At 55.1% G+C, this 24468-nt stretch overlaps 1 protein-coding gene and 1 pseudogene across 1 annotated transcript; both read left to right on the forward strand.

The window, feature by feature from the left end:
• LOC138102495 (zinc finger protein 208-like) overlaps window positions 1–24468 on the forward strand; it is a 322764-nt pseudogene that overhangs the window by 143871 nt on the left and 154425 nt on the right.
• On the forward strand, window positions 13640–16774 carry LOC138102513 (olfactory receptor 14C36-like). Its single transcript, XM_069000213.1, has 2 exons — window positions 13640–13767; window positions 15792–16774. The coding sequence occupies exons 1-2, from the start codon at window positions 13757–13759 to the stop codon at window positions 16726–16728; spliced, it is 948 nt and encodes a 315-aa protein (XP_068856314.1). The 5' UTR covers window positions 13640–13756; the 3' UTR covers window positions 16729–16774.

The following is a 24468-nucleotide window of genomic DNA, read 5'->3' on the forward strand; positions in this document are numbered from 1 at the left end:
GTCACGCGAGGGAGAAACGCTACAAGTGCTTGGAATGTGCAAAGAGCTTCAGCCGGAGCACCAACCTGATCCACCACCAGTTGATCCATACTGGGGAACGGCCCTACGTGTGTGGGGAATGTGGGCAGAGCTTCAGACAGAGCTCCAACCTGATCCAACACCGGTTGATTCATACTGGGGAACGGCTCTATGTGTGTGGGGAATGTGGGAAGAGCTTCAGACAGAGCTCCAACCTGATTCACCACCAGAAGATCCACACTGGCGAGAGGCCCTACGAGTGTGGCGAATGTGGGAAGACGTTTCAGACCAGCTCCAGAGTTCTCCTGCACCAGCGGATTCACACAGATGAGAGGCCCTTCCGCTGCCCCGACTGTGGGAAGGGCTTCAAGCGCAACTCCCACCTCACCTGGCACAAACGCATCCACACCGGCGAGAGGCCCTACGAGTGTCCTGAGTGTGGGAAGAGCTTCAGGCAGAGACATAGTCTTAGCTGCCACCAGAGGATCCACACTGGGGAGAGGCCCTACGAGTGTTCGGAGTGTGGGAAGAGCTTCAGCCAGAGCTATAGTCTTAGCTGCCACCAGCGGATCCACACCGGGGAGAGGCCCTACGAGTGTCCCGAGTGTGGGAAGAGCTTCTCCAGGAGCTCTCACTTGACCAGACACCAACGGAGCCACCAGTAAGGGAAGCCCTGCGGGTGTCCCGAGTGCAGGAAGAGCTTTGTGCACTGCTCCAACTTCATCTCGCAGCAGAGGATCCATGTCGGGTGATCCACAGTGACCCCCGTTGGGCAGAGACCTGGTGACCCCTGTTCCAGATGATCCCCATTGTGGGGGGAGGATGTTTGGGAGATTTATTTCACTTCTCATTCTCGTGCTCTGATTTCATTGCTAAGAAATGCAATCCCTGTCACCAGACTGGGTCTGGTTCTCCGTGCTGGTGGTCGGGGCAGGAGCTCTCCTGGTCCATTTCTCAGCTCCTGGGCCTTTCCTCAGCCAACCAAAGAAGTCACTAAACAATTTTTAGCCACTCTGAGCTTTTCTCACTGATGACTGCCCAGGTGCCAGGCTGATCTGCTGCACCCAGACCTCCCCACCTGGGCCCCCCTCACCTCCAGTGCCCCCCGGGAGCAGAATTAAGGGAGAGAGGGGAGGTTTCAGCACCTGCCCAGAGCTGGGGATATGGCAGCTGGGGCCATACTGGTGGCACTGGTGGTGCTGCGAGCCCCCCGGCCACAGGCATGGAGCTCTCAGGTGAGCCGAGGGGGTGGGAAGAGGAGTCGAGGTATGGTGGGAAAGGTGGGGAGAGGAGGGAAAATGCGTGTGTGGGACCCATAAAATGAGTTGGAGGGGGAGTGGGACCTCCTAAAGACAGAACGGGAAGGGGGCTGAGGACTGGGGGACAATGGGACAGGCACGGGAAAGCTTAGAAATTGGGGAATGGAAGGGTGGGATCCCAAAACTGGGCAGGAGGGGGCCGGGGATTGGGAGGATTGTGTGAAAAGGGTTGGGAAAGGGTTAAAAGGGGGGACTGGGATCCCCAAACTGATGGGGGCAGGGGCTGGCAGCTGGGGATTGATGGGAAAGGAGGGGAGAAAACAGAAAAAGGGTGGAAATGAGGGTGGGACTGCAGGAAGAAAAGTCTCATGGCGGCCGTGGAGCAAGGGGTTGTGGATTGGGGATCTGGGGTGGCCCCCTGAGCTCTTGGCTTGCTGTGGGGTGCTGGGGGCTGCTGGGGGAGCACCCCCTCACCTGTGTCCTGCATACACAGAGCTCTTCCAGCACATGGTAAAGTCCAACTGTTGTTTCATTAATGGTACAGACGAGGTGGGGTTTGTGGTGAGGTTCAGCTACAACCTGGAGCAGCTCCTGCACTTGGACAGCAATGTGGGGCACTGCGTGGGGGACACGCTGTATGGGGAGAAACAGGCCCGCTACTGGAACACTGTCCTGGGGTGATGTTATGAGGCTGCTTTATTCCTTAACCCTCTGCTCAATGCCCAAGGACGCTGTGTATTTAGGATGGACCTGGGGGTGGGGCCAGAGCCACGGGACGCGAGTGAGGGTCAGTTCAACGGCTAGAGCCCAACGGCTCAGGGACTCCTGGGTCTCGACAGGGCCTTGGAGGGAGTTCGCCGGGGGCGTTGTGCGGCTCCTTGCGTTTTTGGTGTTCTGGCTAGCTGGAAGAAGGTTCTGTTGGGTTTTCTTGTTCTTTTTCCCTTCCCTCCCCCTTGCCTCACTGCCTCCCTTCCCTTCCCTCCAGTCCGGGGAGCCTGTGGGTTGGCCCCGGTGGGCCCGCGGGGTGGCCCCGGCTGGTCTGAGTTGGTGCATCTCTTCCCTCTCCAGGAATTTGATGTATTTCGGGGTTTGTTTCCCCTGTTCTACCCTGCTTTGTTTGGTGTTAATAAACAGTTTGGGTTTTTTCCCACTTTATGTTCTGCCTCTGTGTCCAGTAAGAGCAGGTCCTACCACGCCCGGTCAGCTCTGGACACAGCAGGCTGCGGGGACCAGCCTCCGGTGTAGGAATGACCGGAGGTCTGGCTCGTGGATCCTTCCGGGGGACCACAGGGACCGAAGCAGGTGGCGGAGGAAAGGAGGCAGGCCTAGAGTTGGGTAGAATCCAGAAGGTTTATTGTACCCCCAGACGGAGGTCCTCACCAACCAGGGGAGCCCAGCTCTATGGCACTGAGCCAAGGCGTGCAAGGGATTTTATGGGGGGGTGGCGGTCAAGGGAGGGGTTACAAAAGAACCAATAGGGCAGGGGAAGGGTAGGGCAAACAGGGTGATGAACACTTACAGGAACAAATGGTAACAAAGTAAGGGAGGGGCTCCTATCCCAGGACCAATCGCCTGGCCCCCTGGCTAGAACTTTCTAGACGCCTGGGAGGTGAACCAGAGTGACAGACAGAGCCCCGGGAGGAGACAAAACTGATAGATAGGGAGATTTATATAAAACAGGGAGGGCGCCAACTGGGATAAACCAAATACACAGAACTTAAGGGGAATGCCCGGACTGAACCAACATAAACACTCCCACAATGTTCTTGTGACCCACTTGTCTTACTGGTGGAGGAAATGGGGAGGTCCTTTTCCCTTTGGAGGAGACACTCATTCCAGAGTGTTTCCTCCTGAAGTCTTGTCTCCAAAACCAAGACATAAATTTGGCACCCAACTTAAGGGGCACATGGAATTGGGGGAAAAAAATCAAAACCATTTTGGTTTGAATCACTTTTGTATTGAGGTACAGCAGTAAGACCATGCTGTTTGATTTAATAATTTTTCTGTGGAAGCTAGCCATAAGTACATGTCTGTCGGGGTCTCCTCCCCCCGCCATGTAGCCCTGAGGGGAGACACGGGGTTTCCCTGCCCCTGGTCAGCCTTGTTCCCCATGGGTTGGTTTGTGTTTCCTGCGCAGGCAAGGACCCTCGGTTCCTCGTGACTGTAACAGTTCCTGGGCAGAGCCCGGCCATGTGGCTGGGGAAATAAACATCTCTGAAACATCTATCAAGAATCCGTCTATATGTATTTCTTTTCCACGGGACTCCTGGTTTGATATAGGCGTGTTACAGTATCGCCACTGCAACAAAATGGTGGGGAATTGTGAGCAGAACGATCCCTGATCCCTTAGCGACCGATTTGCGTGAGTAAACCCTAGAAACTTTGGATTCCTCTTCTTGGTTTTGTTTTGCTATTCCATATCTAAACTATGGAGGAACCGTGGGAAGACTCTTGGCTTTCAGAGCCGCATATGGACATTTATCAAACTTAAAATGATTCTTGAACAACGATTTGTAAATTTTAGCTTGATTCAAGCTCAAAAAGAACTGAAACACTTCCTGGCATGGTTGTTTAAGAACTTTTTCTATGTTTCTTGGGATTTAATTCTTACCAAGGGCTTTTGGAAGACCGTTTGGACACAGTTAATATTTGAGTCAAAATATATGCCGATGGAAGAATATTTTCGTGAATATTATTTAATTACCGAGACTGTTGAGCAATGTCAGCTGTGTCCTGGTGAAGGGAAGCCTGGCTCAGGGACCGTGCGACCCAGGGCGTGCACCGAGCGCTCTGCGAGCAGCAGCGAGGCAGCTCCCGTGCACGGGCAGAGCCACGCGAGCCGCAGTGTCGGTGGCGGAGCGGGGAGCGGCGGGAGCGGCGCGGCCCAGCGGTGCCCGCCCGGCCCCGTGCAGCGCGTGGTGGAGCGAGCCCCGTGAACGCCTGAACGAGAGGGGCGGCGCGCGGGCAGCGGCTGGCGGCGGTGGTGGTAGAGCGGAGCTGCGCCCAGCCGTAACGCGCGCTGGAGCAGGGCATGGGGGGGTCATCGCTTGGGGGCGCAGAGACATTGGTGCAGCCCCAGGCAGCGGCAGCAAAGCTGTGACCAGAGGAGGCGACGTACGGCAAACGGAGCGGCGCAGCGTGGCCCGGCCCGCGCGGCCACGAAGCTGACCCCGGGAAAAGCGCGCAGGAACCAGCAGCGCAGACAATTCCAACATGGGAGCGACTGAAAGAGAGAGCAAAGACACAGCGAGACAGAAAACAGCAGCCACTCGGAAAAAGGAAAAGACCATAGTAGCTAAGAACTTAGGGATAGGGAAATGGTATAATGTTAAACAAAATTATGGTTTTATAACAAGATGTGATAACCAGCAAGACATATTGGTGCATAGAACTGCTATTAAAAAGAATAACCCTGAAAATTGCATCCCAAGCTTGGGAGATGGAGAGGTGGTGGAATTCAAAATCATACAAGGTAGAAAAGGGTTACAAGCATCGCAGGTCACTGGGCCTGATGGTGTTCCTGTGAAAGGCAGTATATATGCTAAAAATCGTAGTCATGTTAGACAATATCTCCTTGGTAGGCCCCCCTACAGTCTCCCTTTCCTAATCCCACCTTTCCCTTTTACCCTATGTCCTATTACCCCCAGTGTATTCCCAATCCGTTTTTCCATCCATGGTTTCCCTCACAAAACCATACCTTTGCCAATTGTTTCCCCAAAAATCCCTTTCCAGTGCCGAGTGGGGGATGAAAAGGGGGAGGGAAGAAATTAAACCCTCTCCTGCCTCAGTTTCCCCACAAAGCATGCTCAGAGAGTTCTGTCTCCCTTCTGTCAGCCCTAAGATGTTCCACAGAATCTGTTTGGACATTTAAAGACTCAGGAGGGTGGCTTGTTTTGTTTTCAAAACTGTTCTTGTTATGTTTATCCAGTTGTCTCCATTCTCCTTTTATTAAAATAAAATGGGGGAAATGTCGGGGTCTCCTCCCCCTGCCATGTAGCCCTGGGAGCCTTGAGGGCACAGACACACGGGGTTTCCCTGCCTCTGGTCAGCCTCATTCCCCATGGGTTGGTTTGTGTTTCCTGCGCGGGCAAGGACCCTCGGTTCCCCGTGACTGTAACAGTTCCTCAGCAGAGCCCGGCCGTGCGGCTGGGGAAATAAACATCTCTGAAATATCTATCAAGAATCCGTCTATATGTATTTCTTTTCCATGGGACTCCTGGTTTGGTATAGGCGTGTTACATTATCCCCACTGCAACACATGTCCACAGCTATGGGCAGTCGTGTCCCTGGCTTACACTTTTAGAAGTCAGAAATAAGAATCAGCACTGCCATTTTAATATGCCTGGTGGCAGTGATTCATTGAAGTTTTGCTGGAGTAATGGAAGCCATGGAGAAGGTGTATGTCATGTTGTTTTCCCATTCTGGCCTTGGTAGCTTCCTTTTGGAATGTATTCGCAATTACACCCAGCTTGTTAGGGGAAAAGCAGGGGATGATAACTCCCAGCCCTTCATCTCCTTCTTCCCCTTCAGATCTGGCACGTCACCTTTTGAAAGTGTCCAGTTTCCCCTGGATGTCAAAGATGCCACCTCCTTGTTATGTTATCTAGCAGGGTTTCTCTATGTGGTCTCCAGCTTGTCTAAAATAAGGGCTGAGATTTCCAGAGGGGTGGCCCAGACACCTGCCCCAGTTGCAGAAAATCCTAAGTGCTGTGGGGTACGGGAGGACATAGGCCTGACCCTGAAGCACTTTTCTGACCCAGGAGCCTGGAACCTCCCCCCTGAACAATTTCAGAATCCAGCTGAGGTGGGGAAGTATCTGAAGGAAAACTGCAATAACAACACTGATGAAAAGGAAAAGCTCATTGCCATGTGCTGGGTCCTGGCTAATGCTAACCGCACGCTGCTGGATTCTGTAGGGCAGAAGATACAGCCAGAGGGGCAGGAGAATAAGGCAGCAGACACCCCAATCACTCCAGCTGCAGCTAAAGCAGATGGGGAGCCTAAACCAACAACAATTGCCCCTGTCCAGAGAAAGAAACACAAAGCCAAATCCATTTGCCCGCTGGATGATGATGGGCAGCCAGGACCTTCACAGCCAGCAGAGCAAGTGAAACCTGAAATCATTACCGAGTCCCTGTCCATAGAGGGCCTTCGTACCCTGAGGAAGGATTACACCCAACGGCCTAATGAAACTATATTAAGTTGGATGGTCCGAATCTGGGACACTGCAAGCGATGGTATATTCTGGATGGCACTGAAGCGAGGCATTTGGGGTCCCTGTCACTTGATCTAAGTATCGACCAAGGGATGACAAGGGGCCCTGAAGCTCTCAGTCTCTGGACAGTCTTACTGCTGTACCTCAATACAAAAGTGATTCAAACCAAAATGATTTTAATTTTTTTTCCCGCTTCCACGTGACCCTTACGTTGGGCACCAAATTTATGTCTCGGTTTTGGAGACAAGACTTCAGGAGGAAACACTCTGGAATGAGTGTCTCCTCCAAAGGGAAAAGGGCCTCCCCATTTCCTCCACCAGTAAAACAAGTGGGTCACAAGAACTGAAAGTGGAAAAAAAACCCAAACGGTTTATTAACACCAAACAAAGCACGGTAGAATAGGGGAAGAAACCACGAAATACAACAAATTCCTGGAGAGGGAACAGACACACAGGCTCAGACCAGCTGGAGCCACCCCGCAGGCCCACTGGGGCCAACCAGCAGGCTCCCTGGACTGGAGGGAAGGGAGGCAGTGAGGCAAGGGGGAGGGAAGGGAAAAAGAACAAGAAAACCCAACAGAACCTTTTTCCAGCTAGCCAGAACACCAAAAACCTGAGTCGCACAACGCTCCCAGCGCACTCCCTCCCAGGCCCTGCCACACCCCGGAGCCCCTGAGCCGTTGGGCTCTAGCCGTTCAACTGACCCTCACCCGGGTCCCGTGGCTCTGGCCCCACCCCCAGGTCCATCCTAAAGACACAGCGCCCTTGGGCATTGAGCGGAGGGTTAAGGAATAAAGCAGCCTCATAACATCACCCCAGGACAGTGTTCCAGTAGCAGGCCTGTTTCTCCCCATACAGCGTGTCCCCCACGCAGTGCCCCACATTGCTGTCCAAGTGCAGGAGCTGCTCCAGGCTGGAGCTGAACCTCACCACAAACCCCGCCTGGTCTGTACCATTAATGAAACAACAGTTGGACTTTACCATGTGCTGGAAGAGCTCTGTGTATGCAGGACACAGGTCAGGGGGTGCCCCCCCAGCAGCCCCCAGCACCCCACAGCAAGCCAAGAGCTCAGGGGGCCACCCCAGATCCCCACTCCACAACCCCTTGCTCCACGGCCTCCATGGGACCGTCCTTCCTGCAGTCCCACCCTCATTTCCACCCTTTTTCTCTTTTCTCCCCTCCTTTCCTATCAATCCCCAGCTGCCAGCCCCTTCCCCCATCAGTTTGGGGGTCCCAGTCCCCCCTTTTAACGCTTTCCCAACCCTTTTCACACAATTCTTGTAATACCCACCCCCATCCTGCCCACTTTTGGGATCCCACCCTTCCCAATCCCCAGTTTCTAAGCTGTCCCATTGTCCCCCAGTCCTCAGCCCCCTTCCCGTTCTGTCTTTAGGGGGTCCCACTCCCCCTCCAACTCATTTTATGGGTCCCACACACCCATTTTCCCTCCTCTCCCCACCTTACCCACCATACCCGCACTCCTCTTCCCACCCCCTCAGCTCTCCTGAAAGCTCCATGCCTGTGGCCAGGGGGCTCCCAGCACCACCAGTGCCACCAGTATGGCCCCAGCTGCCCCATCCCCAGCTCTGGGCAGGTGCTGAAACCTCCCCTCTCTCCCTTAATTCTGCTCCCGGGGGGCAGAGGAGCGGAGGGGGCCCAGGTGGGGAGGTCTTTGTGCAGCAGATCTGCCTGGCACCTGGGCAGTCATCAGTGAGAAAAGCTCAGAGTGGCTAAAAATTGTTTAGTGACTTCTTTGGTTGGCTGAGGAAAGGCCCAGGAGCTGAGAAAAGGACCAGGAGAGCTCCCGCCCCGATCACCAGCACGGAAAACCAGACCCAGTCTGGGGACAGGGATTGCATTTCTTAGCAATGAAATCAGAGCACGAGAATGAGAAGTGAAATAAATCTCCCAAACATCCTCCCCCCACAATGGGGATCATCTGGAACAGAGGTCACCAGGTCTCTGCCCAACGGGGTTCACCTGACATGGATCCTCTGCTGCGAGATGAAGTTGGAGCAGTGCACAAAGCTCTTCCCGCACTCGGGGCACTCGCAGGGCTTCCCTTACTGGTGGCACTGTTGGTGTGTGATCAAGTGAGAGCTCCTGGAGAAGCTCTTCCTGCACTCAGGACACTCGTAGGGCCTCTCCCCAGTGTGGATTCGTTTGTGCCTGGTGAAGTTGGAGTTGGTACCTGAAGCCCTTCCCGCAGTCAGGGCAGCGGAAGGGCCTCTAATCTGTGTGAATCTGCTGGTGCAGGAGGAGACTTGAGCTGGTCTGAAACCTCTTCCCACATTCGCCACACTTGAAGGGCCGTTTCCTTGTGTGGATCATCTGGTGGCGAATCAGGTAGGAGCTTGTGCTGAAGCTTTTCCCACATTCCCCACACACATAGGGCCGTTCCCCGGTGTGGACCTGGCAGTGTCGGTTTAGGTAGGAGCTCTGGCTGAAGCTCTTCCCACATTCCCCACACACATAGGGCCTTTCTGCGATGTGGATCATCTGGTGGTGGATCAGGTTGGTGCTCCGGCTGAAGCTCTTCGCATATTCCAAGCACTTGTAGCGTTTCTCCCTAGCATGACACTGCCCATGGACGACCAGATTTGAGCTCTGACTGGATCTCTGGCCACCTTCCTGGCACAGGGTGGGTCTTTCCTCCTCATAACTCCCTGGGCTGCGTTTGCAGCCCCTCGTCCTGCACGATCTCCGGTGGTTTTCCTCCCCGTTGGTATCCTGCACTGTGGAGCTGCTCAAAATGGCCTCTTCCACCAGGTTCTGCTGTGGGGATTTGTCCTCCCTGGGCTCCATCCTCAGTTCCTTGTCTGGGGGAGGAAGGACAAGGAGAGGATGGGATTTGCCTCCGTGCCACAGGGAAGGGGAAGGAGATCCCCCCCGTCCGTCACCGGCAGGACGGCCTTGGCAGTGGGGTTGTCCTGCAGCCGGGGGTGATGCTGGGCTGGGAGATGGGGCAGGAGAGAGGGGGAAAGGGGCAGGGACTTCCTCCTCACCTGCCTGGGTGTCATGGGGCATCTTCCTCTTTCTCACAGCCTTCGCCTCCATCTGGCCAAGGTTTGGGAGTGGGAAATCCTGGTTTGGAGGGAAAAACAAGGTGTGAGTGTGTTGGCTTAGGGGTTGCTCCTGCCCATGTCCTTCTCTAGAAGTCACCGGGCATATCATGACTGTAAAATCCTCTCAAATACCGTGCTGGATTGAACTGGCATGAGAAATGAACCCCACTTATCTGCCCCAAGAGAGATGAAGGTGGGAGTTACAATTCACCAAAGAGATGACAAGAAATACCATGATACAGCTGTAACCCACAAAGGCTGAGTATAACCAGGCACCCTGGGACAAGAGCAGAACGGTGGTGCTTAGTTCCTGTGCTGAGCACCACCTCGTCCCCCTGCATGCAAAACAAAAGGAAAGAAAACAAAGCCTGTTGGTCGCAGTGGTAGACACACTTTCCTGTCCAAGTGATGGGTGCAGTCTTGTCGACAGCAGTGGCCACAGTCCTGTTGGAGTTCTGCTCCTGCCCTGGATCTCTTGAGTGTTGCCAGAAGGCCCCAAACCCAGATTTTATATGCTCAGGTTCAGGTGGGAAATGCTTAGCCCCTCCCCCAGGGCGGGCAGTTTCACGATAGATAGATGTCATCCTGGGAGTCATGGGATATTTTGGGAGCCTTGATGGTCTCAGTCCTTGCAGCTGCCCATTGTGCTGGGGCCATTCAGTCCATGATGGCCCATCAGCAGAGGTGAGCCCTCAGGCTGGGTGGGACTGTGCTGCTGCTACCCCCGAGGGAGTTATCACAGCTGAGTCATTGGTGTTCAGAAAAAGAAACACTGCCCTGCCTCCCAGGGTTTGCCTCTCCTTCCTTATCTCATTTAACAGCCAGCTCCTCATAGCCTGAGGGGTTGGGGGTGCACTGGGCAGCTCCTGCAAAGGACCCATCATGAACAGCTCATCAGAAATGAGATAAGGGGAGTGGAATGCACAGTTTGGTCTCACCCACAGAGGGCTAAAGTGGCACCCTGCTCCTGTCAGCAGCACAGGCTGGCAGGGAGATGGCATTGTAAGGTCTTGCTCCACTTGGCTTTCAGCCCACTAACCCACGGGAAGGGTCCCTTCCCACCCCAATCCTTCCGGGCTTCTGGCAGGGACTCGCTTGCCTTTCCTTCCTCCCTCTGCTTCCAGCTGGGAATGTGCTGGGAAATGTCCAGCAAAGCAGCCTTTGCTGTCTGCTCTGGGAGCCCACCCAGCTGCTGCACCTTGTCCCCTGGCCCTGCACAGCTCCCGTGGGAGGCACAGCAGGACCAGCAAAATGCAAGCCTCAGGAATGCCCCTCTGGCATCCACGGCATGCCCTCCAGGCATCTGGAATTCCAGTTCCCAGCAAGGAGAAGATGTTCCTGCCTTTGAAGGCAAAGCTCTCAGGAAGGAGCCAAAAGCCAAGTGCTGCAAGATCTTCCAGTGACATTTCACTGCCAGCCTTCATCACCTCATCCATGGTTGTTTTAGCTGGTGGATTGGGAACAAAATCAGGGGAGGGCCTTTGGTGGGAGCTGCCCTGGCTGCAGAGAGACACTGAGAGACAAACAGAGCAGGCAAAGAAAGGCAGAAGAGGAAGGAGAACACAAATACAATCAGCTGAGAAGGTGGCACTCTGGAAACCAGACCAGAACTGACTGAAAATGAATGTGACAGAAAGAAAGAATTTGGAATTGTGATTTCCTATCAAAATACAATTTCCTGCCTTTCTCACAAACCTCCTCCTGCTGTCATTCAGCAGGGCTTTCACAAAGTGCTCTGCTCGGAGTGGATGTTCCAGGCTGCAGACACAAGGAAACCCGGAATGGGCTTCTTCCTGCTCCTGGGGAGTTTGACATCCTCAGCCGAGGAGATGAGGAGGCAGCAGAAGAAAAGGGCAGCTGGGGTTCACCCTTCCACAGGAATAAGAGGGGGAAAGTCTCTCGTCCTCTCTGTCTCTGCTCCCACAGGGATATGAAGGCTGATCCCAGACCCCCAAGGGTCACATTCAGGGCTGCCTTCCTGGAATGCTCGTGTGGATTGGAGGGGCAGCGTGGCAGCACCCGGATCTTGGACCACCCAGCTGCCCCCCCAAGTTTAGTTTCTCTGTCCCTCTCCTACCTGGGGAGTCCCGGGGCGGTCTCCAAGCCTCTCTTGTCTGGGAATGATTCGGGGGTGGGGATGGTCTCTGTCCCTCTCACCCCACTCAGTGCCTGGTGAGGGTCTCTGTCCTTCTCCCCTTGGGATCCTCGGGAGGTGCTTGTGTGGGTTTGGGGGTGTCTGTGTCGCTCTCACCCCAATGGTGCTTGGGCTGGGTCACCCCAGGGGTGAGAGGGACAGAGACTCCCCCGGCCTCCCCAGGTATGAGAAGGTTGGAGAGCCCCTGAGCGCACTCAGCAGTGTGAGGGACACAGAGCCCTTGGTCCCCAGTCCCGCACAAGCATTCCCTGGGGCAAGAGGGATGGAGATGCCCGAGCATCCCCAAGGCTGAAAGGGACAGGGACACTGCCTTGGGAATGCCCTGGAGTGAGAGGGACAGGGACAACCCCACCAAGCCCCTCCCCAGCATCCCCCAGGGAGAGAGGCACACAGACCCCTTGAGCATCCCCTGGGTGCCGGACAAAATAAACTTGGCAGAAATCAAACTTAACTCTACCGAAAATGCTTGGAGGAATGTTTGCTCTTCCCACAAGCCACTTGTGATGAAAACGCAAACAAACCCCAACCATGAATGATCCGACAGCACAAGCAGTTATGGTGGCAATTCAAAGGTCCAGCGGTTCCCGCACAGCTCCAGCTCAGCTGCTGGCAGGTTCCTGTCAAAGAAAAGTGAATGTTCGGCCCAATACAGATGATTTAAAGGAAGGATAAACTCTGTGTAGCTGTCACAGAGGTGACAGGGATGAAGAGAAAAATGATTCTCATATTTGGCAAACGGCCCCAGCCTGTGAAAGAGAAGATGGGGGAGAGCAAGGGCGTGACAGAGACAGAGACCTCCCCTGGGGAGGGGCGAGTGTGACACTGTCCCCTGTGTGTGTGGCCTTCCCGGGGTGGGGGTTTCACACCTGAGCCAGTCTGGGTAAGGGGGGTGGTGTTCACTCCCCCTGGGCTGGGGTTACCCCACACCCCCAAACTCTCCTCCCGCCCCCTTGGTTGGGGGATGGGGGTGCAAACCTGGCCTCAGCAAATGGGTCTGGGGGCTGGGGCCTCCCCCAGCCAGGGCTGATTTTCAGGACAGCTCTGGCCTTGGCTTTCTGGTGGATTCATTCTCCTCCCTCAGCCTTGTTTCCTCCTCCCTAGACCTGAGATCCCTGGCTAAGAGTCCCCCTTTCCCTGATCTCAAGGTTCCTTAGCTCAACTTGCAGCTCAAAGTTCCCCTCAGGAGGCACATTCAGGGACAGGGGGTGCTTGGGTGGTGGCAGCTCCTTTATACAGTTCTGCCATAATGGGCAAAAAGCCCTTCATGACAAAGTCTCAGCTGAGAACCACAACATTTCAGTCTCTCAGCAGCCCCCAGAGCATTCCCGGTGTTGCCAGATGGAAAATCCTCTGTGCCAGGTGGGCTCCCACAAGGCTCATTCCTCAAACCTGTCTTGGGGCTGAGTCAGGGATGCAGTATCCCATGATGGTTTGTGCTTAGCGAGTGGGAACCTTCTGTTCCCGTGGTGTTTTGTTCTGTTGTGCTCTCTGTATTTTATAGTAAAGACCTGTTCCTCCTTTTCCTGCATTTTTGCTTGGGAGCCCTGTAATTTTGGAATTGGATCCAAGGGGATCATCGGGGCACTGCTGGGCCCCATGGAAGCAAGGGGCCAGTGTGATTCTGAGAGGCCCCATGGATCCAAGGAGACCATTGTGCTCCTGCAGGTCCTCATGGAATCGCAGAGTCCATTGTGACACTGCTGGGCCCCGTGGAGCCAAGGACACTTTTGTGACACTGAGGGACCCCGTGGAAGCAAGGGAACCTGGAACAGCTCTGGCTGGCTTGGCCTCCTGGTGGCCACCTGACAGCTCCAGCTGATCTTGGAATGTTGAGAGTCGCTTCTCATCTGCCCCTGGAGCTCTGGGGCTCTTTGTTTTCCTTCCTGTGGAACAGATCCGTCCTTCTCCTCCAGCGGCCCATGGCCAAAACTGAGATTCCTCTTCCAAATTGCTGTGTATCCAAGGACTGTTCCCAGATGAAACCTGCCAGGACAATCAGCTCTACCGGGCTTGGCCTCCCAGGGACACCCTCTCCTCTGCCTTCATGACACTGAAGTAAGTCTGTTTGGCGTCAGGCTGTTCCACAGGCAATCCCGCTTCCTTCAGGACTGCTGTTGCCCCTGTGCCCACTGCCCCCCAAAAGAACAGGCTGCCCTGTGGGGGAACAAATGCTGCTTCTCCTGGGGAAAGCCTCAGCGAGGGCTCAGTTTGACATTGGTCATTGCGGTGACTGCAGGAAAGGGGCACCCCACCATGGGGTATTTCTTGGTCAGCTCCAGACATAAAGAGTGGGAAACTGTCTGAGACTCGGGTTGTGGCCTCGAAGGCACTACTGTGGTTTGCAGGGATCTGCAGGGCAGCACAGCCCTGGCAGTGCCCGGGAGTGGTCCCTTTGGAGGTGGTGTTGGATCTGATGGGGACAAGGAGGACTCTGTGGGGCTGGGGGTGGCCTTGAGACTCTCCATGGCACTGAGGGGGAGCTCCATAGATGTGAGTTGGTGTCTGGGGCTGAGGGGCCATAGGGGGTTGGAAGAGCTGTACCTGGCCAAGGGAATGTGTGTGAGGACAGCAGTGACCTCTTGGCCGGGGCTGCAGCCAGGGGTGGCCAGGGCTGTCCTGCAGAGCAGGGTCCTGCAGCCCAGGGCGCTGTGCTGGGACAGGGACTCTGCTACCTGCCAGGGGCAGCTCTCAGCCGGCCCGGGGAGCTGCTGCCAGCGCTGGGCGAAGAGCTGCGGGGGGAAGGACTGACCCTGAGCAGGGCAGGTGCTGCTGCTGAGAGCTGCTGGCTGGGGCAGGGCTGCTCCCAGCTCCAGACCAGCATGGACACAGCTCTGGAGGCACTTCCCAAAAGAAGGTAAGCCAGGGAATGCTGTCAAGATCAGGAGCGCTCCTGAGCGTGTTTGGATTTCCTGCTTGGAGCAGGCTGGGAAGGTTGCAGGATGAGAGAAGCAGAACAGGAGTTGGAATCCCAGAATGACAGAACATTCTGAGTCTCTGCTATTGTCCTTGTTATAGTTATTATTATTACTCCTCTGACATTGTCACTGCTATCTGGTGCTCTCAGGTGGGCTCTGGGATCTTCAGCAGCGGAGTCAGGCTCTGCCCTTGGGATTCCTGCCAGTCAGGGCTGTCCATGGGAATGGGGTGTCCAAGCTTCCCAGTGCCCTGTGGGGCTGTGGGCAAAGCAGTCCATGGGAAAGGGGAATGAGCTGAGCCTCCCTCCCTGAGATACCATCGTGGGTACACCCATGGCTCTCCTCACTGTGTCCTTCCAAGCTCTGAGCTGCCCTCCTGGGTGCAAATCTGTGCCAGAGCCTCTCGGTGTGCCCTGAATGTCCCCCGGGGAAGTGCAGAGATGCCACAGCTGAGGAAATGCTGCTGGGTTTGCCAAGGGCAGCGTGAGTGTCCCTGGCAGAAGGGGGTGCTGAGACCTTGCTCAGAGACCTTTTCTCTAAAGTGAGACATTCAGGGATCCCTGTGCTCTGGGCAGGGTCTGGTTTATGCCAGGGTGAGCCGGGAGTGTGATTGTGCTCTGACTGCAGCCAAAGGGGCAAGCCTAGGGCAGTTGGGAACAAGCCCATGCAGCCCCTCAGCTTGCCCTGAGCCACAGGGAATCCTTTGCCTCTCACCTCTCTCAGTGGCAAAGGTGGAGTGCAGCAGAAATGCTGGGGATTTCTGACCTCAGAGAAGCAGGAATGATGTGTGGGTAGGAAAACCTTTCCTAAAACTCGCTCCTGCCATCCCTGTCCTGTGGAACTGAGAGTAAAACTGCTACCAAGCCTTTCTAGGAGGGAGTCCACTGACAAATCCTGACTCTCCAGCCTTGTCCCTCTGCCACACGGCCACAAACCCAGGGCAGTGGGGCAGGGATGGCTCCTCGACAGCCCCCAGGCACAGGCCTGGCTGCTCCTGGCACACTCAGACAGCACAAGTGGAGCTCAGGCAGGCAACTGGGTGAAGGTTTTCCCAGAGCAGGAACAAGGGTGGGGCAGTCCCAGTGGCACAGTCTGCAGGGAATGGCGCAGGTTTGGCTCCAAGCAGCCTGTCCTGACTTGTCACTGTCCTTTCTCCATGAACAGGTGCCCATGGCCAGACACAGCAATGTCCAACAGCAGCTCCATCAGCCACTTCCTCCTGCTGCCATTGGCAGACACATGGCAGCTGCAGCTCCTGCACTTCTGCCTCTTCCTGGGCATCTCCCTGGCTGCCCTCCTGGCCAACGGCCTCATCATCAGCGCCGGAGCCTGCGGCCAGCACCTGCACAGCCCCATGTTCTTCTTCCTGCTCAGCCTGGCCCTCACCGACCTGGGCTCCATCTGCACCACTGTCCCCAAAGCCATGCACAATTCCCTCTGGGGCACCAGCCACATCTCCTACACAGGATGTGCTGCTCAGGTGTTTCTGATTGTCTTCTTTCTTGGAACACAGGATTTCCTCCTCACCCTCATGTGCTACGACCGCTATGTGTCCATCTGTAAAGCCCTGGGCAGCAGGCCTTGTGCCCACATGGCAGCAGCGTCCTGGGCCACTGGCTTTCTCACTGCTCTGCTGCACACGGCCAATACATTTTCTCTGCCCCTGTGCCAGGACAACGCCCTGGGCCAGTTCTTCTGTGAAATCCCACACATCCTCAGGCTCTCCTGCTCCGACACATACCTGAGGGAATTTGGGCTTCTTGCTTTTAGTACTTTTCCTTTTTTGGGTTGTTTTGTGTTCATGCTTTTCTCCTATGTGCAGATCTTCAGGGCCATGCTGAGGATCCCCTCTGAGCAGGGCCGGCACAAAGCCTTTTGCACGTGCCTCCCTCACCTGGCCGTGGTCTCTCTGTTTCTCAGCACTGGCACATTTGCTCACCTGAAGCCCCCCTCCATCTCGTCCCCATCCCTGGATGTGGCGGTGTCAGTTCTGAACTCGGTGGTGCCTCCAGCCCTGAACCCCCTCATCTACAGCCTGAGGAACCAGGAGCTCAAGGATGCCCTGAGGAAAATGATGACTGTCTCTTTTCAGAAGCAATAAACTCTACTTTTCTGCTCCAGAACATTCAGAATGCAACTCTTTACAATCTCCGCTTTTTTTTCCTATTTGTCCATTTTTTCATTGGTGCCTTCTTTTCTTCTTTTTCTAGTGTTATGCTGTTTTTTATAAAATCCTGTAGTACTGCTCTTAGCATTTCTAGATGAACGTCTGCCTTTCTTTGGAAACACAAAGACTTTCAGGAGGCTTCTTCCCAGTGCATTTGAATCAAAAGGAGTGTCTGCCCTGACTTGTGTGTCCAAGGTTTGTTCCTCAGCCCTTCTCTGGCTCTGCAGGGGCAGTGCCTGTGGGCACAGCTGGAGGGAAGAGACTCCCAGCACAGCAGCACAGCCAGGGACAATGGCCCAGCCTCTTCCCACCTCTGCTCTTCCCAGCCCATGGAACCCAGAGTCAATTGTGACAAAGTGGGGCCTCTTCAGACAGAGATGGTGTGCAAACAGTGCCACCACTCAGGGAACCCAGTGTCCATTGTGACACAGTGGGACCTCATGGAAGCTAGAACATCTTTATGATGCAATGGAATCTCATGGAATCAAGGGCAGTTGTTATAGAGAGGGGCCTCATGGAACACAATGGCCACAAAAACATTGCCAGGCCCAGTAGAAAGAAGGCGCCTGGGGAGGGCACTTGGAAACTGTCTCTTGTAGCAGACTCTGGGTCTGCTGCATCACTTTGCATCACGTGCAGTCCTGTGGAGCAAGGCCTCAGGAATAAATTTTGGGAGCACTTTGGGAGGTCTTTGATGGATTATGACACCCCCTCAGCTGCCTCTCATGTGAATATCCCGTGGATATGGCCTTTCCAGTGTTGGAGGTTTCCCAGCTGGGCCAGTTTGTGTAAGGGAGGATGGGTGTTCAGTGCCTCTGACCAGAGGTGGCACCACAGACCTGAAACCTCCTTGTCCCCCCTCAGTGGCAGGGGAGTCTGTGTAAACCTGTGTAGGCCCTCTGTGGACTGTGGTCTCCTCCACCCCAAACCCAGCCAGCCATGATTTTGTGCTCTTTGGTTTTCTTGTGGATGTGTTCTTTTCCCTCAGCCTTGATTACTTCTGCCTAGAACCTGAGATGATTGCACAGTAGTGTCCCCTTTCTCTTAGCTCTGTGACTGAACTCCCAGTCCAAAGTGCCAGTCAGGCATCTTCAAGGAGGGCTGGGCTTCTGTGGCTGTAGCTTCTTGATACAGTTTTTGCTAGAATGGGCAAAACTCCTTCATAACAATGTTTAAGGTATGAACCATTTCAGTCCCTGACAGCTTTATGCCTTGGCTCCATGAGGTTCCATAACCTCACTATGGACTCAGTCTCAAGCTGCATTAGGCCCTGCTCTGTCCCACTGGATGCTTAATTCCATGAGGTTCCATTTGGTGGCTGTGGTCTCCTGGTTCCATGAGGCTCCAATGTGACATGTTGGAGCCTTGTTCCAGGAGATTCCATAGAGTCACAATGGACTCCTGTGTTCACATAGGCCCCACGGTGTCACATCAGAGCCTTGGTTCCATGAGTGGCAGAACCCACATTTTGGCATTCTTGCAGTTTGTCCAGGAACTGTACAAACGACTCTGCCAGACCCTGTAGGATCTTAGCAAAAGACACGTTAGCATCAATACCCGTCCCCGGGAGTTGCCGCAGGGCTTGCCGGGCTAGGCGGGTGATGATATCATAGACGTCACACAGATAGCCTGTCTGCGCTGTAGGGACTGCGTACGGACCCTCTCCGCTCAGCTGTGCGGCAACGATGGGTGGATTTCTGTCTCGCAGCACTTCCGCCTGGGTAGTACACAGCTCACGGTAGTCGGTGAGCCAGCCTGCAAACTGCGCCAATGTCAAAATCATTCTCATTATGCTTTTGCAGTCATTAGGTACGAGGACGTACACGGTACTTATGGACTCCAGGTAAGTTAGGACATCACAGAAGGATACGCCGCTTTCCTTTACTAGCATCCTCAGTTCTTTGATTACTTTATAGTCTAGTTCCCTGTAGGCCGGGCGTTGCTTCGGCGCATATATAACCGGACAGGCAGTAACGACCGCCAGGTCGTTCTCCTCCATCGCGGCTTCCCTACACTTCCGCCAGTGCTGGGTTACAGTGTCATCATTCTGGGCAGGAAGGGAGTCCGATGCTTGCTTGCGGTCTGGGACTTCCGTGCCAAGGGGGCCAACTGTGTAGGGATTTTTTTTATCATGTAAATCAATTCCGTAGGGGATGGGAGAATCTCGGGGTAGCCGGATGCATTGGATACAGGTTCTGGTGGCACTGAGGGCTCAGGGGAATCAGCTTCTGAAGCCGCGTAATGGCCAACATCCATTCGACTTCACTTAAAGACCGCCATGATCGTTCCCCATGTAGCGAGGTGCCTGCAAGCTTTGGCATCGCTGTCCCTGGCGATATCAAAAAGTCTCTGCCCTACCACTTGCCAGGCTTCTGATTGAAGGGGCCCACTGAAGGGAAAATCTCTAACCTGATCGGACAACCAGTCCAGCAGGGTGCTTAATTTCACATCAGCAATATCAGTAGTTTGCCGATGTAGGAGCCGCCATACAGGTCCAATCTCCTTCTTTTTTCCAGGGATATTCACTCAACCGACTCTCTTCTCACTCGCAGCTGCCTCTCACCCTTCACCCAACTTCCAACCGCCCAGCCCGCAGCGGGGCCTTTCCCACAGGGCCTTCTGCTGAGCATAAGCTTCAATCACTTTAACAAATGTAATCCCATATTCCACAACTGTGGTCTCTTGGGTTCCATGAGGCTCCGTTGAGTCACAGTAGAGCCCTGGTTCCATTGGGTTCCAGAACTCCACTGTGGTCTCTTTTATTCCAACAGGCCTCACTGTGTCAAATCAGAGCCTTGCTTCCATGAGGTTCCAAGACCTCACTGTGGTCTCCTGAGCTGCGTTATGCCCTGCTGAAACATATTGGAGGCTTGGTTCCATGGGATTCCACAGCCTCAGAATGGTCTCCTGTGTTCGTGAGGCCCTGGTTCGTTGCTATATAGCCTTGGTTCCAGGACTTTCCATAACCTCACTATGGACTATTGGGTTCCATGAGGACCCGCTGTGTCCCACCACAGCCTTGGTTCCGTGAGGTTCTATACAGTGGTTATGGTATCCTGGGTTCCGTGAGGCCACACTGTGTCATTTTAAGGCTTTTTTCCATGAGGTTCCAGAACCTCACTGTGGTCTCCTGAGCTGCATTAGGCCCTGGTGTGTCATAGTGGAGCCATGGTTGCATAAGGTTCCATAACCTTTCTCTGGTCCCTTGGGTTCCATGAGGCTCCTCTGTGTCACACTGGACCCTTGGATCAATGGGGCTCCATACCCTCACTATGGTCTCCTGTGTTCCATCAGGCCCCACTAGGAGACATTCTGAGTCACCCTGTCCCCCACAGGTGCCCCCACAGGCTCAGGTGGGGGAAGGGAAGGGCACCATGAGCATGGTGCGACGGCCAGGGTAATCCCAGAGGCCCATGCAGCCAGGTACCCATCTGTCCACAAACCCTCCTGTGTCCCCACTCCACAACCCACGTGGGCTATTCCAAGGTACCCCCCACTCTGACATCCCTTCCACCCTGTCCAGATGTCCCTGACACCTGCAGCCATGTGTGGGAGGGAGCAGAGGCACATGGAGCTGGGAACATGGCCATCGTGGCACAGCGACCTCATCCACCCCGTTCCCCACCTCTGTGTGTCCTCTGAGCCCCTGGGGATCTCCAGTCCATGGACCTCCTCAGCCTCCTGGGGTCCACAACCATCCCTAGAGGTCCCTGTCCCCCTGGAGGTCCCCAGCCCCTGTAGGTCCCCACCCATACCAGCACCAGCCATGTGGGTTCCATTGCACGCGCTCCAGGGTGACATCTCCTGCCACCCTGAGAGCCCTGCCCGAGGACAGGATGTTTCCACTTTCCACAGCAATTTCTGTTGGTTCACCGTGATTTGCAGGGACATGGGGATGGCAGGGACAGAGGGGACAGCAGGGACATCAGGGACAGTGGGGACACCGATGCCCCCAGAAGCACAGCTGTGCCTGCCATGGGGAGCTGAGCTGCCACTGCTGGGGGTCTCACCTTGTACTGGCCCTCGTGGGGCTCGATCAAAATGTGCAACTCTCTCTCCTTCCATCTGAAGTGACAGTCCCCAGTCTTCTCCTCTTGTCCCCAGGGTCATGCAAGTGGCATCCAGCCCCTCGGTGACACGAAATGACAGCTGGAGGAGTTGTTGTGACACACGGCAGAGCAGAGACACCCAGAACCTGCAGCAACAGCACCCATGGGTGGGGGGTTCCAGCACCCCCACAGGCCACGGAGGGGCCCCCAATGCACCCCCACACCACAGGGGTCGGGGAACCTCGGACACAACCCCCCAGCCTGGGCACAGCCCAGCCCAGCCCCTCTCCTCCCACCCACTGAGTCCTGTCCCCGCCTGGGACCCTCACAGTGCCCAGTTTTAGGACACCCCATAGTCTTCCTGCCCCTGTCCCCAATGAATCTTTGCCCATTCCCCAGAGCCCCTGAGCAGCTTTGGGGTGATGGCTGGGGACAGAGACAGAGTGGAAACTGTGGCTGAGAGGTCACGGCAGCCCCCCACACACATTCCCTTGGCCAGGTACAGCTCTCCCAACCCCCTATGGCCCCTCAGCCCCAGACAGCAACCCCCATCTATGGAGCTCCTCCTCAGTGCCATGGAGAGTCTCAAGGCCACCCCCAGCCCCACAGGGTACACCCTTGTCCCCATCAGATCCAACACCACCTCCAAACTGACCACTCCTGGGCACAGAGAGGGCTGTGCTGCCCTGCAGCTCCCTGCAAACCACAGCGGTGTCTTCGAGGCCACAACCCGAGTCTCAGACAGTTTCCCACTCTTTATGTCTGGAGCTGACCAAGAAATGCCCCATGGTGGGGTGCCCCTTTCCTGCAGTCACCGCAACGGCAAACTGAGCCCTCGCTGAGGCTTTCCCCAGGAGAAGCAGCATTTGTTCCCCCACAGGGCAGCCTGTTCTTTTGGGGGGCAGTGGGCACAGGGGCAACAGCAGCCCCGAAGGAAGCGGGATTGCCTGCGGAACAGCCTGACGCCAAACAGACTTCAGTGTCTCAAAGGCAGAGGAGAGGGGGTCCCTGGGAGGCAAAGCCCAGCAGATCTGATTTTCCTGGCAGGTTTCATCTGGGAACAGTCCTTGGATACACAGAAATTTGGAAAAGGAATCTCAATTTTGGCCATGGGCACCTGGAGGAGAAGGACGGATCTGTTCCATAGGAAGAAAAGCACGGAGCCCCAGAGCTCCAGGGGCAGATGAGAAGCGACTCTCAACATTCCAAGATCAGCTGGAGCTGTCAGGTGGCCACCAGGAGGCCAAGCCAGCCAGAGCTGTTCCAGGTTCCCTTGGTTCCACGGGGCACCTCAGTGTCACAAAAATGTCCTTGGCTCCACGGGGCCCAGCAGTGTCACAATGGACCCTGTGATTCCATGAAGACCTACAGGAGCACAATGGTCTCCTTGGATCCATGGGGCCTCTCAGAATCACACTGGCCCCTTGCTTCCATGGGGCCCAGCAGTGCCCCGATGATCCCCTTGGATCCAATTCCAAAATTATAGGGCTCCTAAGCAAAAATGCAGGAAAGGGAGGAACAGGTCTTTACTATAAAATACAGAGAGAGCACAACAGAACAAACAACACCACGGGAACAGAAGTTTCCCACCTGCCAAGCACAAACCATCATGGGATACTGCATCCCTGACTCAGCCCCAAGACTGTCCTGAAAACCAGCCCTGGCTGGGGGAGGCCCCAGCCCCCAGACCCATTTGCTGAGGCCAGGTTTGCACCCCCATCCCCCAACCAAGGGGGCAGGAGGAGAGTTTGGGGGATGTGAGGTACACCCTGCCCAGGGGGAGTGAACACCACCCCCCATACCCAGACTGGCTCCGCTGTGAAACCCCCACCCCGGGAAGGCCACACACACAGGGGACAGTGTCACACTCGCCCCTCCCCAGGGGAGGTCTCTGTCCCTGTCACTCCCTTGATCTCCCCCCTTTTCTCTTTCACAGGCTGGGGACGTTTGCCAAATGTGAGAATCATTTTTCTGTTTATACCTGTCACCTCTGTGACAGCTACACAGAGTTTATCCTTCCTTTAAATCATCTGTATTGGGCCGAACTTTCACTTTTCTTTGACAGGAACCTGCCAGCAGCTGAGCTGGAGCTGTGCGGGAACCGCTGGACCTTTGAATTGCCACCATAACTGCTTGTGCTGTTGGTTCATTTATGGTTGGAGTTTGTTTGCGTTTTCATCACAAGTGACTTGTGGGAAGAGCAAACATTCCTCCAAGCATTTTCGGTAAAGTTTGATTTCTACCAAGTTTATTTTGTCCAGTGCCCAGGGGATGCTCAAGGGTTCTCTGTGCCACTCTCCCTGGGGGATGCTGGGGAGGGGCTTGGTGGGGTTGTCCCTGTCCCTCTCACTCCAGGGCATTCCCAAGGCAGTGTCCCTGTCCCTTTCAGCCTTGGGGATGCTCGGGCATCTCCATCCCTCTTGCCCCAGGGAATGCTTGTGCGGGACTGGGGACCAAGGGCTCTGTGTCCCTCACACTGCTGAGTGTGCTCAGGTGCTCTCTGACCTTCTCATACCTGGGGAGGCCGGGGGAGTCTCTGTCCTTCTCACCCCTGGGGTGACCCTGCCCAAGCACCATCGTGCTGAGAGCGACACAGACACCCCTAAACCCACACAAGCACCTCCCAAAAATCTCAAGGGGAGAAGGACAGAGACCCCCACCAGGCACTGAGTGGGGTGAGAGGGACAGAGACCATCCCCAGTCCCGAATCATTCCCAGACAAGAGAGGCTTGGAGACCGCCCCGGGACTCCCCAGGTAGGAGAAGGACAGAGAAACTAAATTTGGGGGGCAGCTCGGTGGTCCAAGATGCGGGTGCTGCCACGCTGCTCCTGCATTCCACACGAGCATTCCAGGAAGGCAGCCCTGAATGTGACCCTTGGGGGTCTGGGATCAGCCTTCATATCCCTGTGGGAGCAGAGACAGAGAGGACGAGAGACTTTCCCCCTCTTATTCCTGTGGAAGGGTGAACCCCAGCTGCCCTTTTCTTCTGCTGCCTCCTCATCTCCTCGGCTGAGGATGTCAAACTCCCCAGGAGCAGGAAGAAGCCCATTCCGGGTTTCCTTGTGTCTGCAGCCTGGAACATCCACTCCCAGCAGAGCACTTTGTGAAAGCCCTGCTGAATGACAGCAGGAGGAGGTTTGTGAGAAAGGCAGGAAATTGTATTTTGATAGGAAATCACAATTCCAAATTATTTCTTTCTGTCACATTCATTTTCAGTCAGTTCTGGTCTGGTTTCCAGAGTGCCACCTTCTCAGCTGATTGTATTTGTGTTCTCCTTCCTCTTCTGCCTTTCTTTGCCTGCTCTGTTTGTCTCTCAGTGTCTCTCTGCAGCCAGGGCAGCTCCCACCAAAGGCCCTCCCCTGATTTTGTTCCCAATCCACCAGCTAAAACAACCATGGATGAGGTGATGAAGGCTGGCAGTGAAATGTCACTGGAAGATCTTGCAGCACTTGGCTTTTGGCTCCTTCCTGAGAGCTTTGCCTTCAAGGGCAGGAACATCTTCTCCTTGCTGGGAACTGATATTCCAGATGCCTGGAGAGTGTGCTGTGGATGCCAGAGGGGCATTCCCGAGGCTTGCAGGGTGCTGGTCCTGCTGTGCCTCCCACGGGGGCTGTGCAGGGCCAG

This window comes from Aphelocoma coerulescens, unplaced genomic scaffold (assembly GCF_041296385.1).
Source record: "Aphelocoma coerulescens isolate FSJ_1873_10779 unplaced genomic scaffold, UR_Acoe_1.0 HiC_scaffold_77, whole genome shotgun sequence".
In the NCBI taxonomy this organism is placed as follows: Eukaryota; Metazoa; Chordata; class Aves; order Passeriformes; family Corvidae; genus Aphelocoma; species Aphelocoma coerulescens.